General features: G+C 38.3%; 1 protein-coding gene across 4 annotated transcripts in view; it reads right to left on the reverse strand.

The window, feature by feature from the left end:
• Rap1gds1 (Rap1 GTPase-GDP dissociation stimulator 1) overlaps positions 1-16,657 on the reverse strand; it is a 151,656-nt gene that overhangs the window by 77,867 nt on the left and 57,132 nt on the right. For all 4 annotated transcript variants that reach the window (XM_021157709.2, XM_021157708.2, XM_029474994.1 and 1 more), the window contains exon 4: positions 11,977-12,102. In XM_021157709.2, coding sequence (XP_021013368.1) covers positions 11,977-12,102 — 126 coding nt within the window. The remainder of the gene's footprint in view (positions 1-11,976; positions 12,103-16,657) is intronic.

The following is a 16,657-nucleotide window of genomic DNA, read 5'->3' on the forward strand; positions in this document are numbered from 1 at the left end:
ACTCAGTTATGACGGACCGAGGCTGAAAGGTTGATTTATAAAGATTAGTTAAGATCTGTACAAACGTCTTCAGCCTTACTACTCTTCATCCTAGAAAAGGAAGAAAAAATCTAGGGCAAGTATAAGGCTGATGTCATTTCAGTTTTTATTATCATCTATGGGGTTTGGGCACCCTATGGGTTTGTGGTTGACCCGTCTTTGCTCTCTGTCCCCTTTCCCAGGGGACTAAGCAGATTCTGATGGAACTTCCTGCTTTCCTTCCTCCTGTGGATTCCCTCGGGCCAATCCTCCCAGCCTGTCCCTGTCCTAAGTCTCACCACTCAACACCTTGAAGAAATAGTATAAAACCATAGTTACTGAGAACTTGAAGGATAGACCTGTTTTTCTGCTGTACTAACAGCAAAGCTGTCAACTTTTGACCTAGATTACTTTATTACTAAAAATTTGATCAAATCAGAACAACCTTCATTTCTCAGCAAAGCAAGAGACATTTTTTATACGCTCTTCTATGCTGACAGATGTGTCAAGGATAAAGGGGCAAACGTAAGCACGCGCTCACACACATATTTTTAAAGGAAGATTTTTTTTTTTAAATATAAAGTTTTCCTTCCTCATCTGATTTTACTCCTCTTCCTTCAAATCATAGTATTTATTTTTGTAATTTACAACAGATTAAACAAAATGCTCATTTAAGATATTAGAAAACCTTTTTTTTCAGAATTTTAGAAAAATTCTCAGGACATGTATATTCCTGTATTCTCACTTGGAGAATGAAACTGGTCAGGTAAAGGGATGGGTGTATTTATTTAATGTCAGAGTATTTACGTGTCTACAATAACGTCTAAAAATACGGTTCTTACAGAGACAATGAACCAGGGACATGGTTGTTGGGTTTCTGATGGAGCTGCTGATCCTGAAACTTGAACTCTCAAAATTCAGTCTCTGTGTCTTTAAAATTTGGCAGGGATTAGTCAGGCCACATCTAAAGCTTAGGGTGAGGGTTATCTATTTATTTATTTATTTATTTTGTTTTATGGGAAGATATCATCAATATACATTTTTGTATATTGTTTGGATGTTTCAAATAAAAATATATTATTAAAAACAAATGAGCGCTGAAAGACCCATTTCTCAGGTTCAGCTTGCATGAGATATTCCCACTCTCCCGGAGGTCCAGAGTGTTTTCCTTTCAGTGGGGCTTCAACAGCATGACTGAGTGAGGGCAAAGTACTCTACTTGATGCAGTAACTCCAAACCACCTTAGAGCGTCACACAGAGCAGTGTCTGACCAAGTATCAGTTTAGTTTGTGGTTCAGTCAAGTTGACACATAGAATGATAAAGATTTGTTTTTACTTTATATGTGTGTGTGTTCTGCCCGCAGTAGAACATTCACCAAATGTCTGCCTGGTGTCTGTGTAGGTCAAATGGGAGCACCAGATGCCCCAGACCTGGAGCTGGACTATTGTGAGTGGCTGTGTGTGGGCTGCTAACTGAATCTTTACTCTGCAAGAACGGCTGAGCCGTCTCTCCAGAAGTATCCACTTTAAACATTATGAATTCTAGGTAGCCTCCCTCCCTTTTCTTCTAGTTCCTCATGGCTTCTGTCTCAACAGAAAGATCTGAACCTTTTGATAAATGAGAAATTATTTTGACCTTTTGAATATTCATCCACAAAATTTACAAAAATAAAACTACTGCTGACCTGGGTCCTGGTTAGCCTTAACTGTCACCTTGACACAGCCCAGAGTCATTTCAGAGAAGCCTCAACTAGGGGACCACACAGATCAGCGGCCCTGTGATCATGTCTGTGGAGGGACTGTCTTGATAAACTGATACAGGAGCGCCCAGCTCATTGTAGCTGACAGCATTCAATGGGCACCCAGGGACTACACTACCAACCAAAGAGCACATATGGAGGGACCCATGGCTCCAACCACATATGTAGCAGAGGATGGCCTTGCGGGACATCAATGGGAGGAGAGGCCCTTGGTCCTGAGAAGGCTTGATGCCCCAGTTTAGTCCCAGGACAGGGAAGTGGGAGTGGGTGGGCTGGTGTACAGGGGGAGGGGGGTGGCATAGGGGGTTTTCGGAGGGAAAACCAGGAAAGGAGATAACATTTGAAATGTAAATAAAGAAAATATCTAATAAAAAATCATCCTCCCCTCCCCATTTAAAGAAAGAGAGAGAGAGAGAGAGAGCGCGCGAGCTCAGCAAGCCAACACTCTTCCCTACTTTATGCCTCAGGCTCCTGCCTGAGTCCCAGCCTTGTCTGCCTACAAGGACAGACTGTGACCTGAAAGTGTGAATGAGTCCTCTCCTACCCAAACTGACAAAAGCTGCTTTTAGTCAGTGCTTTAAAATTATAGCAACAGAGATCAAAGGAGAACACCTGCTATTTCCTCCTGCATGTGTCAATTAAGAACTTTAACGCTTAAGAGTTTCCACAGAGAAAAAGTAAGAACATAGGAGTAACAATAAAAGCCAGAGAAACAAAGCAGCCCCAGCCCTTTCTGCACCAGCAAACTGCTCCCCCCTCTGGGAGGTACTTAACACCCCCCCCCCCCACTCCCCTAACCCCTAACCGCAGCCCTATGCCACTCTACAATTCCACTCTCTTCTATTTCCATCTGACTCAGTAGGGATTAATTTTTCTCTATGTTTACGGAAGGCTGAGGTCTATCTTCTTTAGTTTCCACCTTCTGTGGCACGATTCTCAGGATTGTGGAATGACAAATGCAGCTGGACTTTAGTTTAATGGCTTATAAATTATAAAGAAGCCTCCTCCCATAAAGGCAGTCCAGCCTGCTGGGATAGCACATCTGCAGCCACAGTACTGAGGAGGCCGAGGTAGGATGATGACAAGTTTGAAGTTAGCCTGGGTTACTCATAGAGAGCGCCCATCTCATCCCCCACGACCCCCACCACCAAATTCTAGATATTGTACTTTTACAGTATAAGTGTATTTTCTCAGTCACTAAATTTTGCAAGTATAATCTTTATTATGTGATTAATATCCTCAAAGGGAAAGGGAAAAATGTTTGTATCACAAAGGGGCCTCCATACTTGAAGGGGATGATGGCCAGCAATGATCTAAACCATTTTGTGAACCACAAAAGTCCGCCATCCTGAGCTGTATGCTTATGAAGGATTTTCTCTATTCCCCTTAAATATTACTATCTATGCTAATATACAGTACATTTAATATATAATAATATAAATAATTGTTTAATTTTACTAAAAGGAAGTATTTTCCTGGATTAATGATAGACATATCTATAATGTTTTAAAAGACAAAGATATTTATAAATCTACTAGGGAAGAAAATTAAATTCTGATGCTTAAATTCTATCTATCGTTTTGCCAAAACACTGAATTTTTATGTGACTAAAAGCATGTTCAAATCTTTAAGATTTCAAATGAAGAAAGATTACCAAACATTAACATCATTTCTCAAATTCAAAAAACACATTTTTAAATGCTCTAGGTGCTAATAGCATCCACTAAAAAATAGAAAGGAGACCAAATATTATAAATATTCCATTAGTTGAATTATAAAACTGAGTTATGCGGATAAAACCACCACAATCACTAAATACTCAAGTCAGAAGCATAAACTTGCATTTTGTGACATACTATTATATTCAGATTTAAATGCTGCCTTTATGTAGGATTTCAAAGTTATGTATTTCCATGTATAATAGCAGATCAGGACAAGAATGCAGGTAAGCACACATCCTTGAGCACTGGTCTCACAGATGCCATGGAAAGTGAGGTCACAGCACTGCATCTGATGGGTACCAGGCTATGCCTGCTAGAGCTGACATCACCTCTGCACACTACCACATGTCTCTTATCAGCTGTTTGATAATTTTTTTCTAAAACATGCTTTCTGTAACAGATGACCTAGGCATGCCATCATTGACATGTGACAGAAGATAGTATGTACTAATAGGTTTTCAACAGACAGAGTGGGAAATTTACGTTTATGTAAAAACTTCAGCTTTCACAGGTAAAGTGAAAGTGGAAAAAAAACAAGTTAACGCTCGCTCACACATTCCTTCTCCCGGGCTTTATAAAGTGATCGTTCCCTTCATCACCTAAACCCTAAGAATCACGGGGAGTCAGGTCAATGTTCATTCAGACGTTCTACTCAGGCACAAGGAAACAACTGGCATCCAAGACACACAAACATCGTGTGAAGAACATACGTGATTTCTTACTGACCACCCCCCACCCCCAATCTATTACTCCATGTCTATGCTAACGATTTTTTTATAACACAGTGCTATGTGGGAAATAATTAAGCATGAACAAACAGTAGTTTATTCTTCTCTAATATTTTTATTAACAGTATAAATTTACTCAGTTTGGGTTTCCTAGTACCATTTTAACACATAAGGGATTTCACAGTGTAAGAATGGTTACTGAAGCATTTAACATCAGTATTAAACCAGGTAGAGATGCTAACCAAGAACCAACTGTGTACCACCCCAGTCTCCCACTTCAAATCTAAACTTCTCTCCAGCACCACAGCTGGCCTGTTAGGACAGCTTCCCAAACCTCTCTCTGCCTCACATCTCTGCCCATATCCACGCTGTTCGCTATTGTGAAAGTGGAAATGCCGATCACAGCTCACTGCAGGCTTTTTCTAGTCATACCTTAGGATGCATAGTATATCCTAACCTTAGATGGGCTTTACATGACAAATACCAGCAAACCTGCAAACCCAGCATCCGTTATCTCCTGGGAGCTGCATCCCTGTCAGCCTACCTGAGAACAACTCCACCTTCATGCTAGCCTCTCCCCAGAGCACTGTCTCTGCACTCCCTCAGCCCAGCGTTCTCACCATCACTGGCCTGGGGGTTTTATGAACTTACACTTTCCCAGGCAATCAGAAGTCACATCAAAATCTGTGACACTGGCTTTCTGACAAAGTTCTTCTCTAAAGCAGAATTGTTCTTCCTCTTTTAAACATAAACCTGTTTATTCCCTCCTCTAAACTCTTGTTGCAATGCCACTGACTTCATTTTCTGTATGTATTTGTTTACTGTTAAAAGCATGGAGGAACACAGAAACATGCAGTAATTTTGCTCTTCACATGAATTGTCCAAACATTGTAAAAATAGCATTATGAGGTAATACTTTATAATTTTATGTACACACGGGGGAGGGGGAGAAGGAAAGAGAGAGAGCTTCCATCCCAAGAAGAGCTAAAAGACATAAGAGTATTTGTCACAGAAAAGAGAAGATGTTTACCTCCTGGACATACAGATGCTTTATTTAAGTAGGTACAGGCTCACAGGAAGCTACAGGACAGAGCGACACATAGGCACAGGCACATACACGCATGTACACATACACACCAACAGAAAAACAAAAACCAATCAACTCAAGACATCCAAGGCCCCAACCATAGCATGCTCTTGTTGAATATTTACTTTCATGTCCCAAGAGGATATCACACAATATAGATACAATAGCTCCACCAGGGCATCCACACTGATATCTAAGGGCTCTATACAGACTTCATTATTTCTCATTTTGTGTGTGTGCATGTATGTACAGGTCTAAGCAATTTATCTGTGTACACATTCATGCAGTGGCATTAACATAGTTTTCAGGACTCACTTTCATGCAAATTAGATTTTTAGAAGACTAGCAATGGATTAATAAACAAAGACAAACTTTTTTTCTCTTTCTTCTTTCTGGAGACTTCAACCTGGACATGTCATACAAAGGATCTTGTTCTGAATGAAGCTAAACTAGTTGAAAACCACTCAATATTTTTTTTTTCTTTTCAAATTTTAAGCTCCGTACTTGAGGCAACCACCAAAACCCAGCATCCTTGGGCGATATTTCTCAAATAAAACTACACAGTGTGGTTTCTTGGATTCTGTTTAAATAAAGAGCAAGACAAAAGTCATTAAGTGGAGCTCATGAGCAACCTCTGAAGAACCATTATCCAAGAGAGCACACCTAACGCCAGCAGACACTTTCCCGTATTGTTACTAGGTGCCTACAGGACTGCCCTAGTAATCCCTGCTTGCACTTGCTTCAAGGGTCTGTTTAATGACTATAACCTTCCTTTTAGCATAAGGTAAGAATCATACAAACCAACTTTTCTTGTGTTCACTATGGCTGCCAAAAAGCTGAGGTTCACTTAATGCTTACACACAGTTAAGCATATTAACCCTGCTTCTTACAGGATGTTTTTACCTTTTGTCTTTCTCTATAAGCTTCCTGTGTTTTATACATTCATTGTAAATATACTGCACACACTTGTTGCAGTATATTTAGATTAGGTTACAGTAAAGTTTAGAATTATCATAGTATTTATTTCCTTTGCATAATGGCTTATAACCTATGTTCTGCTTTTATATATAAACCCTACTTGGAGGTGGACAGTGAGCCAGGGTCTCATGTAGCCCTGGCTGTTCTGGAACTCACTCTGTACACCAGGCTGGCCTCAAATTCTCAGAGATCTGCTTGTCTCTGCCTCCCAAGTGCTGGGATAAAAAGTGTCCTACCATACCCAGCCATAAATCCTATTTAATCCATGAAACAAGTTTATTTTAACCTAACAAACTTTAGAGCTAAAAAAAGATCAGACATATTAAATGGCACAGCTGAGGTTCTATCTATAACATTACCTGCCTTCCAGGGGACATACTAAACTTTTATGTAATTTTATCTATATAACTTTTGACAACCAATTCCCTTTCCTTTCCTTTCCTAGAATGCACTATTTGACCTATTTTAAAAGGCAGATGGACCTTATAGTCTCGTTATCACTGTAGTAAAAGCCACATATTTAGTATGTATCCGAATCACCTCATCATGTCTGCTTTTGACCATGGTATTTTCTCTACAATAGTTAAAGCACTGTTCTTTTTCATCAATGTTTTTTTTAGAGCTTTTAAGAACTATAAGACAGCATCTACTTCAATCCACACAGAACATCTTTATGAAGTATTTTCATGCGATAATAGTCATAATCAAATCTAAAAGCTCCATTGTAAAACAGTTATCTATTCTTTTCTTCTATAAATGGCATACTTTGATAGTAAGTTTACTGATAAAGTTGAATGTCATCCGTATGCTACTAGCTAATAATTCAATTTCTTCTAAAATAGAAAAAAAAACAAAACCCTCTAACCAAATAATTAGAGCACTGAAATAAATATTTCTAAGTGCCAGAATAAACAATTCCATTTAATAAAGCTGCAGGAAACATTGATTACCTGTACAATTTCAAAGCATTTCTGTACTATATTAACATATAATAATCTAATTTTCATTATAAAATATTGTTTAGCTATTATTTCTTGGCACTTGCAGTTAATTTAAACTAGATTATTTGGCCCATGAATAAAAAACAGTGGGACTGGGGAGGAGGCTTAGCAGGTAAGAGTGCTATATAGGCATAAGGGCTTGAGTTCCAATCCTCAGGGCCCATTATAAAAGCTGGGCATGTCTATAGGTGTCTGTGAGCCTGGCATTGCTGGGTAGACAGAGCTGAATCCTGGCAGTTCACTGCCTAGCAAGCCTGGTCCAAACAGCAAGATTTTAGTCCAGGGAGAGGATCTCAAGGCAATAAGGAGGCTGGCAGAGAAAAATATCCAAGGTCTACCTCTGTACATTCATGTGGCTGCAATACTTGCCCCCCCACACCTCATATACCAACCAACCAGCCAACCAACCAACCAATCATGTAACATATTAAGAATCACTAACATACATTTATTTGACCATTCTTTTGTACGCTTGAAGTGAATTAAATAAACAGAATTTACTTTGCTTCACAAAAACTGCCATGGCAATCCAGATTACTAACTTGTTTTGATTATTTTATTCACTCAGGGGAACTGTAATTTTCTTTTCTGTGGAACTGAGATACTACATCATGTAAGCATCTTAAAATATGTGTATTGTTCTAGTAATAGAACTATGTAACAGCAAGTATTGCTTTATTATTATAAGCGGCATATTCAATTCTAAATTTTGATTGTGTTAACCCTGCTCTTTATATAAACTGGGTAAACAGTGAATTTTATATATTCATTTTCTGCTAGTTCCTATCAAATCTTCTTGTTGTTGTTTTTATTTGTTTTGTTTTGTTTTGTTTTTGAGACAGGGTTTCTCTTAGCTGTCCAGGAACTCACTCTGCAGTCCAGGATGGCCTTGAACTCAGAACTCTGAGATTCACCTGACTGCGTCTCCTATGTGCTGGGATCAAAGGTGTGCGCACATCAAATGCTATTTCCTTAACTCAAAGGGTAATATCAACAAACAGAAACTCAAATCTCCAATAACCAATGTGTCCCTGGGAACATTAAATGCAGAGGAGAGATGCCACGGACCTGTTAGAGATTAGGAACACTCGAACAAATCAGCAATTTACAATGTGCATAGCTCTAATTTTAGGAATCAATAAAAATAGAGAATGCTACAAAAACTCCAAGTAAGACAATCACTCTCTTGGGTTTTAGATATAACCTGTAAAGGGAACGTGTACACAGAGCAAGCACTTCTTAAACATAGTATCTCCCTGTTTAAAACAACATTCCTGAGCAGGTTCTACTACACACAGCTTTGCCGATTACTTTACAAATTGAAACATAATTTTTCCACACATAACTTCTTTGAAAGGTGTCAAATTTCTCGGCAACAGTTACTCTGGCAAAGCTAATAGGTACCCTGGCACACAAAATTTTAAATGTTGCTTGCATCTAAAGTCTATTTGAATGCCTTGAAAGAGGAATCCGTAATGCAATGCCTCACAGGTGATATGGGAGACCGCACAGTAAACAATTTTAAGTGAAAACTGTCCTCAGACAGAGATTCTTTCATCTCCACACACGAGACAGAGATGCATCCGAAGGTTCACCAGCCGTAGAGCCCGACTACACCCGGTCTGGTGGGTGTGCTGCTCTGCTTCGTATGTGGGGATTATGTGAGAACACTTCCTTCCGCTAGGAAGAGCGCCTATAATGGGAACTGACAAGGCTGTTACTAAAACTGAAGCCTGACCCACTTCTCTGCTAGAGTTCCATGCATTTTATGGGTATTTCTCTCAAATAAATTGGTAAAGTTATGTTAGCAAATGTGTATCACATAGACACAGATTTCTCCTTTTTCCCCTCTTGTGGTGAGTTGCTTACAGTGCCTTCCGTTAATGCTAGTTTTCTATCTATCTAATCTATCGACTGCATGCCTACTACCACCCGAACAAAATCCACACCTTTAAAAATCATGCAGTTGGAGCAAACTAATCACCCACCTCAATTATTCTAACAGGTTAAATTTCATAAGAATAAATATGAATTTTAAAATATGTTATATTTTGAAAAAGCAAGTCTCTTAAATTTACTAATTTGTAATGTTTCTTGTTCCTCTCATTCTCTCTCAAAAGCATCATTTTCCTGATAAAGGGGAAACGGCTCATTATTTAAACTAGAAGTCAGCACTGTCTTCTCAGGTAAGCCTAGTTTTTCTTAAAATCCCAACTGTTATGAAATAAATGATAAATGCAATTCAAATAAAATTGTGAATAACTAGACAGCACTAAATTCATACTTTCATATCTTGGTATTTAAGTATATACTCCAGTTTTTCTAGAATAATTCTGGAGAAAACACTAAGAAGCTGGCATAAATTTAATTTAAAATAAAAGGATAAGAAAGCAGTCTTAAGTTATACACGTGACAATACTGCACAATGAATCTATTGTATCCTATTATTTACAGCAATAAATCACTTATGTTTAACATTTTTAACATCCTTGACTTCATTTTCTTTAACCAAGGCTAAGAAGTGAAAAATTTGGCTCAAGTCACAGTGTTTATTTATCAATTTAACTGTAATTTCCACTGAAGGATGAAGTAGTTGTAAATGTCTCTATACAAATAAAATATATTAATGTCACAGCCCCCACTGAACCAATAAAACTTTATATTGCATACCTCATAAGTCAAAGGAACAAACACTATAAATACTATCACAGTGACCTTCACTTTCATCAAACTATAGCTGTACTATCTTGATATTTGTCACCTGGAGTTCAAGGTTCTTTAAAATATACAGGGAATAAAATGACTGTATATATCCACGAAAACCATAAATAACCAGAAGACAGTGTAGTGTTCTATTCTGCCATTACCAAGTGACATTCCAGGACAAGAGTCTCATAAGAGGCAATAATTCCCATGTTTGGAGGGGAAAAAAATTCAAGAAAAATTAAGCTGAATAATATTTAAAGACTTTTGATGATTTTATATTCTCCAGTAAACACAGAAGGGCAAGAATGAAACCTAACTTATAATACTCTGAAAGTACATATAACCATTTGGTAACTACTACTACGCAGAGGTTAGGGGTATGTATTAAAAAATAATTTGTTTTTATATCAATGAATAATTTTTGAGAGCTGAGATCACAATCTATGATACTTAATAAAAACCACTCTCACAGACATACACACTCTTTCTCACACACATATATTCACATACATACGCACTCACATACACTCATACACAAACACAATCTCTCTCACATACACACACTCTCTCACACACATACACAAACAGTCTCACATACACACACTCTCTCACATGCACACAAACACACTCTCACATACACACACACTCACACATATACTCTCACACATACACACACATACGCTCTCACACACACACTCACTCTCTTACACACACACACTCTCTCTCTCTCTCTCTCTCTCACACACACACACACACACACGATGCAAAATTATAAAATGAAGAACTCTCATTTTGTAAATGAAGGTAGTACCTTAAGATACAGAGAGTCAGATTCGAGTAGAACATATGTAACTTTATGTGCATCATCAGGGATTGGAAAATGGACCCTATACTTTACATTCAGATGTCCCGGACACCATCACACACAGGAAAGAGAAGAGAGTGAGAATAAGAAGGCTGCCTTTATTGTGCTACAGATCAGTTACAGCAAATAACTACAGTTTCTTTTGCTGTTTTTGTTTTACTATAAATATGTATATGGTTCACAAGTATAAGTCACATTTTAAAACACTGTGTTAGGAAAAAAAAAACCCAAATATTTAGTATTCACAGCAAAATACAACTCACTTAAGGTATGGGCTCAACAAGGAAAACATGGTAAAATTATTCTGGTTGCACAAATACTGATTTTGTAGGTGGTTTAAACTTGAATGATAAGTGTGTGATTTCTGGCTCAAAAATAAAAATCTAGAGACAACTAAGATATGCCTGATTAATTTGAAACTCTCAAAGTATGCTGTTTGTCTGTTGAGCTCTCTTTGTATAGCCCAGGCTGGCCTTGAACTCGTGATCCTCCTGCCTCTGCCTCTGGAGTGCTGGGATTAAAAGTACGTGTCATCAAGTCCAACTTTGTACTCAGAAGTTTTCGGTGTATATGAGAGAAGAAGTAGTAACTGCGGTATGTTGCACTAAGTCAACCTGCAAGTTCTTGCTTCCCCTGTGTAGCATGGAGTTCCAGAGGGTGGTAAGGATGGCGATGACGGAATGGAGCCAATGTGGATGCAGTGGGCCAGTCTAGCTTTTGAGGAGATGATGGAGTTTACAAATGGTTTTACTAAATGGCAATTAATTAAAACTTCATTTGGACAGATAAGCATGTTCACTTAGATAATACTTCAATAAGACCTAATTTAAAGATCTGCACATTGAGTTTTGTTAAATTTAAAGGTCTCAAAAGCTTTAGCAACTTACTTAGAAAATATCTCTTGTATAAAATGGGGATTTGCTCCCTCTAACTACTTCCTTAAGGAGCATGGTGGCCCAAGTTTCTGTCAGTTCTGCTGAATAAGCAGAGCTAAAGCTAACTGGCCTCTCTAGGAAAGTCAGTCCTGACACCAAATTAAAAACCAATTTGAAAATCATACTTTCACAATTCTTTAAACGTGGTGAAAGTATCACCAACATCTTGATACTTACGGCTATCGTAGCAAATGTTTCCTAATGCCCTGCCAGTTTGAAGCAGCACTTCCTGGTCTTTGCTATTTAACAGCTGTACCAGTGGTGAAATCAATCCAGCATCTACACATGGGATTCGCATAAATTCTGAAAAGAAGAGACAGGTTTCATCAGAACTCGAAATATATGTCATCTCCCCTAGTAAAATAAACACATAGTGCTAAGTTTAAAGGGTTTACTATTTGAAAGCGCATTTCTGTTCAAATTTCTTGCCTACAACCCTATTAAATACCTGATGAAACCAATAAACATACAAAACCTCATAGGGCCACATTATCCGCCGTATTTTAACTAACTTTCATTACAGCTGAGGTAGCACTATCTCTTGGGAATGACTGGCGTGCTGTGGAAACAGCACACGGTGGTGGCAGGGTTACTGCATAGTGAGATGATTAAAGGAGAAGCTATAAACTAAGCTACCAAGTGCTCCAGTTTATCACTACATGGTCTCCAAAAGCTCAAAGTTAAGAAGAAAAATGAAAGGTTCCAATGAATCCTTTAATAATAGGTCTTTTTCAATTGTTCAGGCCTAGAAGACTCCTGCATTCCTCATCTCTCTTAACGTGCAGTTTATGGATCACTCACATCTGCTCTTGCTATGTCCATTCGTTTACAGGTCTGTTCAGGGTCACTTATATCTGTTTGTATGCTATGTCCATGTGTTTACAGGTCTACCCAGGGTCACTCTTGTCTGTTCTTGCTATGAGCCCATGTTTACAGGTTTATCCAGGGTCACTTATGTCTGTTCTTATGCATGTGCACACATTTACAGGTCTATCCAGGGTCACTCATGTCTGCTCTTGCTATGTGCATGCATTTACAGGTCCATCCAGGGTCACTCATGTCTGTTCTAATGCTATGTACAGTGTTTACAGGTCTATCCAAATACTATCCTTCTTGTCATTCAAAGCTGTTCTCCCTTACCTCTGGGTTTACTGTTCTCTGCTTACTGACTCTTGGTGATACCATCGCAGAAAGGATTAGAAAGAACTTCATTCTTTTTAGATCCTCACCCCCAAAATCCCAAATAAGGAAAGGTAGTTGATTAAACCTCTCCAAAAGCCAGTGTTACCCTGTGGGTTTCACACCTGCCATCAGCATGTTCTAGTGAATATATAGCTAACTCTTCAGGGTAGAGTTTATCTTACTAAAGAACACCAACTTTCCACACCCACTTTCAAGAGCGTCCAGGCCCTAGTACGTTTTTGTTCCATGTAGCCCGTGTCTATCCTCATAAGCAATCTTTCTCTTTTTCCTTCATTTAAAAATTCTCAAAGTGCAAATTATCAGATATTAGGTGAGCAGTAACTCCCACACAGTATTTCCCTGCAGACAGCCGTGAGTGACAGGCAGCGCTCAGCCTTAAGAACTTCATTCCTATAGTATCTCTCATCTTTATATTACTACAATTTAAACTCCCATGATTAAAATTACTTTCTACTAAACCTCTGAGTTTATCACGGGCAGTTTTAATAATGCAGAATACCCTATGATATGGTGTGGAAAAGGAATTACGTTATACATGTTCATGAACAAAGGAGACACCACCATCAATCTACTGATGGGCTTCCTCTCACGTTAATGCTTATTTCAGAGATATCGATACACTTCAACTGTCAGGCTAAATAACTGATTTATTTCTTTTTTTCAGTTGGCTTACAATAGTTGAGATGATTTCATTGACTACTATTTAAATTAGAAGTGGTATAATTTGGATTTTTATTTCAAAAACGGTACCTGTTGTTACATCACTGTTTTGTTAACTGCCTTAAAAGAATACAAACATCAAACAATTATGATTTTTCTCTTTGCTCTCATATTCTAATTGATTATCTGATACCAAATTCTCAAAACTTGAACTCTGCAATCAATAGGTATTTGTAAAATGATAGAAGATAAATAATTGGGCTGTTGAAATGACTCAGCAGTTACGAGTACTGACTGCTCTTCCAGAGGCCCTGAATTTAAATCCCAGCAACCACATGGTGGCTCACAGCCATCCTTAATGAGATCTGATGTCCTCTTCTGGGGTGTATGAAGACAGCTACAGCGTACTGACATATAATAAATAAGTAAATAAATAAATAAATACTTTTTAAAAAAGAAGATAAATTAACTGCAGAAAATTATAAAATATTCTGATCATTTTTATTCGGAAGCACAGAGCTAGAACAAAGCTGCTGAAGATGCCAATATTCAGTTACTATAAAGGCAAGTTGCTTCTGTTAGGAGAGAGTAACACTCCTTTCTCAGTGAAGCTGAGCAGCACTCCTTAGCTAATGTAAAATAAGCCACTGGCCTTCCTTCCTTCCCTGTCCCTGTGTGTGTGTGTGTGTGCGTGTGCACTCACATGTGTGCAAATATACAACTCCAGAACTTACCAAGAATGTTTGCAACACTGTGTATATTACACTGGAGAAGCTTCAGAATGGCTATGACAGACATCTAAATTCAAAGGTGCTCCTAGCATACACACGGCTAGGTCAATACCACAGGAACCTGTCCCCTGCCATGCCAGGCTGGAGTCTAACACAAGTCCAGCTTGCACAGCACTGTTAGAGCTTATGTTGACAGATCTGCTAAGCAAAGCAATGGTGATGGAAAAGATGCCCCAGTGTAGGAGAATCGAGGGCGTGGAGGATCACCCTCACAGAAGCAGGGGGAGGGGGGCCCAGTGTAGGGGAATCAAGGGCGGGGAGGTGCGAGTGAGTGGAGGATCACCCTCATAGAAACAAGGGGAGGGAGGATGTGATAGGGGGTTTCTGGGAGTGAGGGAAACCGGGAAAAGGGATAACATTTGAAATGTAAATAAAGAAAATAGCCAATTTAAGAGGGGGGGGGTGTGTGTCAAACTCTCTTGTCATCTTGAACTCCAGACAACGGAGACTAGGAGGCACTTGCAATATAGTAAGAATATAAAAGGAGTAGTATCACTGAGCACAAGCTGGTGGAAGCCACAGAAAGCAGAAGCCACTACACATTTGTACATACTATGCATGTCTACAAACATCATTCATTCATTCATTTATTTATTGCATTATGTGTGGACTTTGATTCAGAGGCATTGTTCTATTTCAATGTTAATAAAACAAATTGGATTCTCACCTCTTTGAATCTTCGATTTAGTAAACTACTCGTAATTTCTTATATTTTTATTTTTTCTTTGTCAGACTTACTTCAACTACGTATTTATTCAGTGTCACTATGAACTATAGGCTGAGATGAAAATGTTTTTCTTTGTAAAGATACAGATTCATAAATTTACATATACACTCATCAAACACTTGAAAACAAGACTTATGTGTGCCTTCCTCACTTTCATCTACTTGAAAGAACTGAGCACTAATCCAAACTGCAAGCCAAGCACAGGGAGTGCTAGTGTGCGCCTTAGAGCTCCGGCTCTACATGGTGCTACCGGAACCTGCTTCTGTCAACTCCTAGCTTTATACAGTTTTCTTTTGATGTAAGGCATGAATGAAAATGAATGACTTTAAGGTGAGATGACAAGTTTCTGCTTTTGGTAAATGCTTTCTTTATTGTTTTCATCTCTAAAGACAATACTGACGGGCTGTTCTTGCACAGTCATGGATTCAGGTTCTAACGCTTTATGTGTCAAGGTAAACTTGAGCTACTAAACAACTTGGTACATTTTCCCACTGGTGTTTTAAGATGCTGCTTCTAGGAAAAACATATTTCACATTAAAATAAACACCTACCTCATAGGGGATGGAGGAAAGAATTAAAATACATTAAATTGCAACCCTCAATAAGAAATCTCTATGTTTCAGGTAGGGCCTTCCCTGAACCCCTTGAATTATTAATGCTCTGGCCATTCTGGTGGAAAGTTTGCCACAGGAAGAAAAAGCATAATGCTGACTCACTCTGCTGAGTTTTTATTGCTTTGGACCAAGATTTAGTTCTTAACCTTACACTTACCAGAACCACCTAGAGGACTTTTTAAAACAAACCTCAACAAGAATTTAGAACAATGCATATAACACACAACAAAATGTAAGCACATAATAGCGGCTAACGTTGAGAATTATTCACTATGGTATTATGGACACCATACCATACTTGCTTTTATTATTTATTGCAAGTGTGCACACGTTAATACACGTTAATACTTCATTGAAGTCTAGCTAGTCAGCAGGCTTTGGTAATACCATGTCTGCCTCTGGAGTGCTGGGACTGCAGGCAACCAACACATTAGCCCAACTTTCATGTGAGGTTTAGGGACCTGAAGTCTGCCTCACTTTGCAGTATGTGTCCAATTTAAAAAAAAAAAAAAAGAATCACTCATAGATATCTGTCCTGTTCATTTCTCTATTGCCTCAAACTAGCTTTAAGTCTACCACACACAAGAACAGTTTACTTAAAAGGTCTAAATGTCTAGCACTATAACTATACTCTCATATCAAGCTTAAATGTGTCACTGAATTTTTGAACATAGCAGGTATGTCAATATTCATATTCTTTTATATGTGAATAAAGTTTAAGCACATTCTATGTTGAATCTGGACATATGAGTTTTATGCTAGTATTTCTTCCTTGTAATTACACAATCTACATAAGTAAGGGAACATCACCTCTATTGATAATCTTTTCTTATTGTCAGGTTTCTTTTTTTTTTTTTTTTTTT

This window comes from Mus caroli, chromosome 3 (genome assembly GCF_900094665.2).
Source record: "Mus caroli chromosome 3, CAROLI_EIJ_v1.1, whole genome shotgun sequence".
Lineage (NCBI taxonomy): Eukaryota > Metazoa > Chordata > Mammalia > Rodentia > Muridae > Mus > Mus caroli.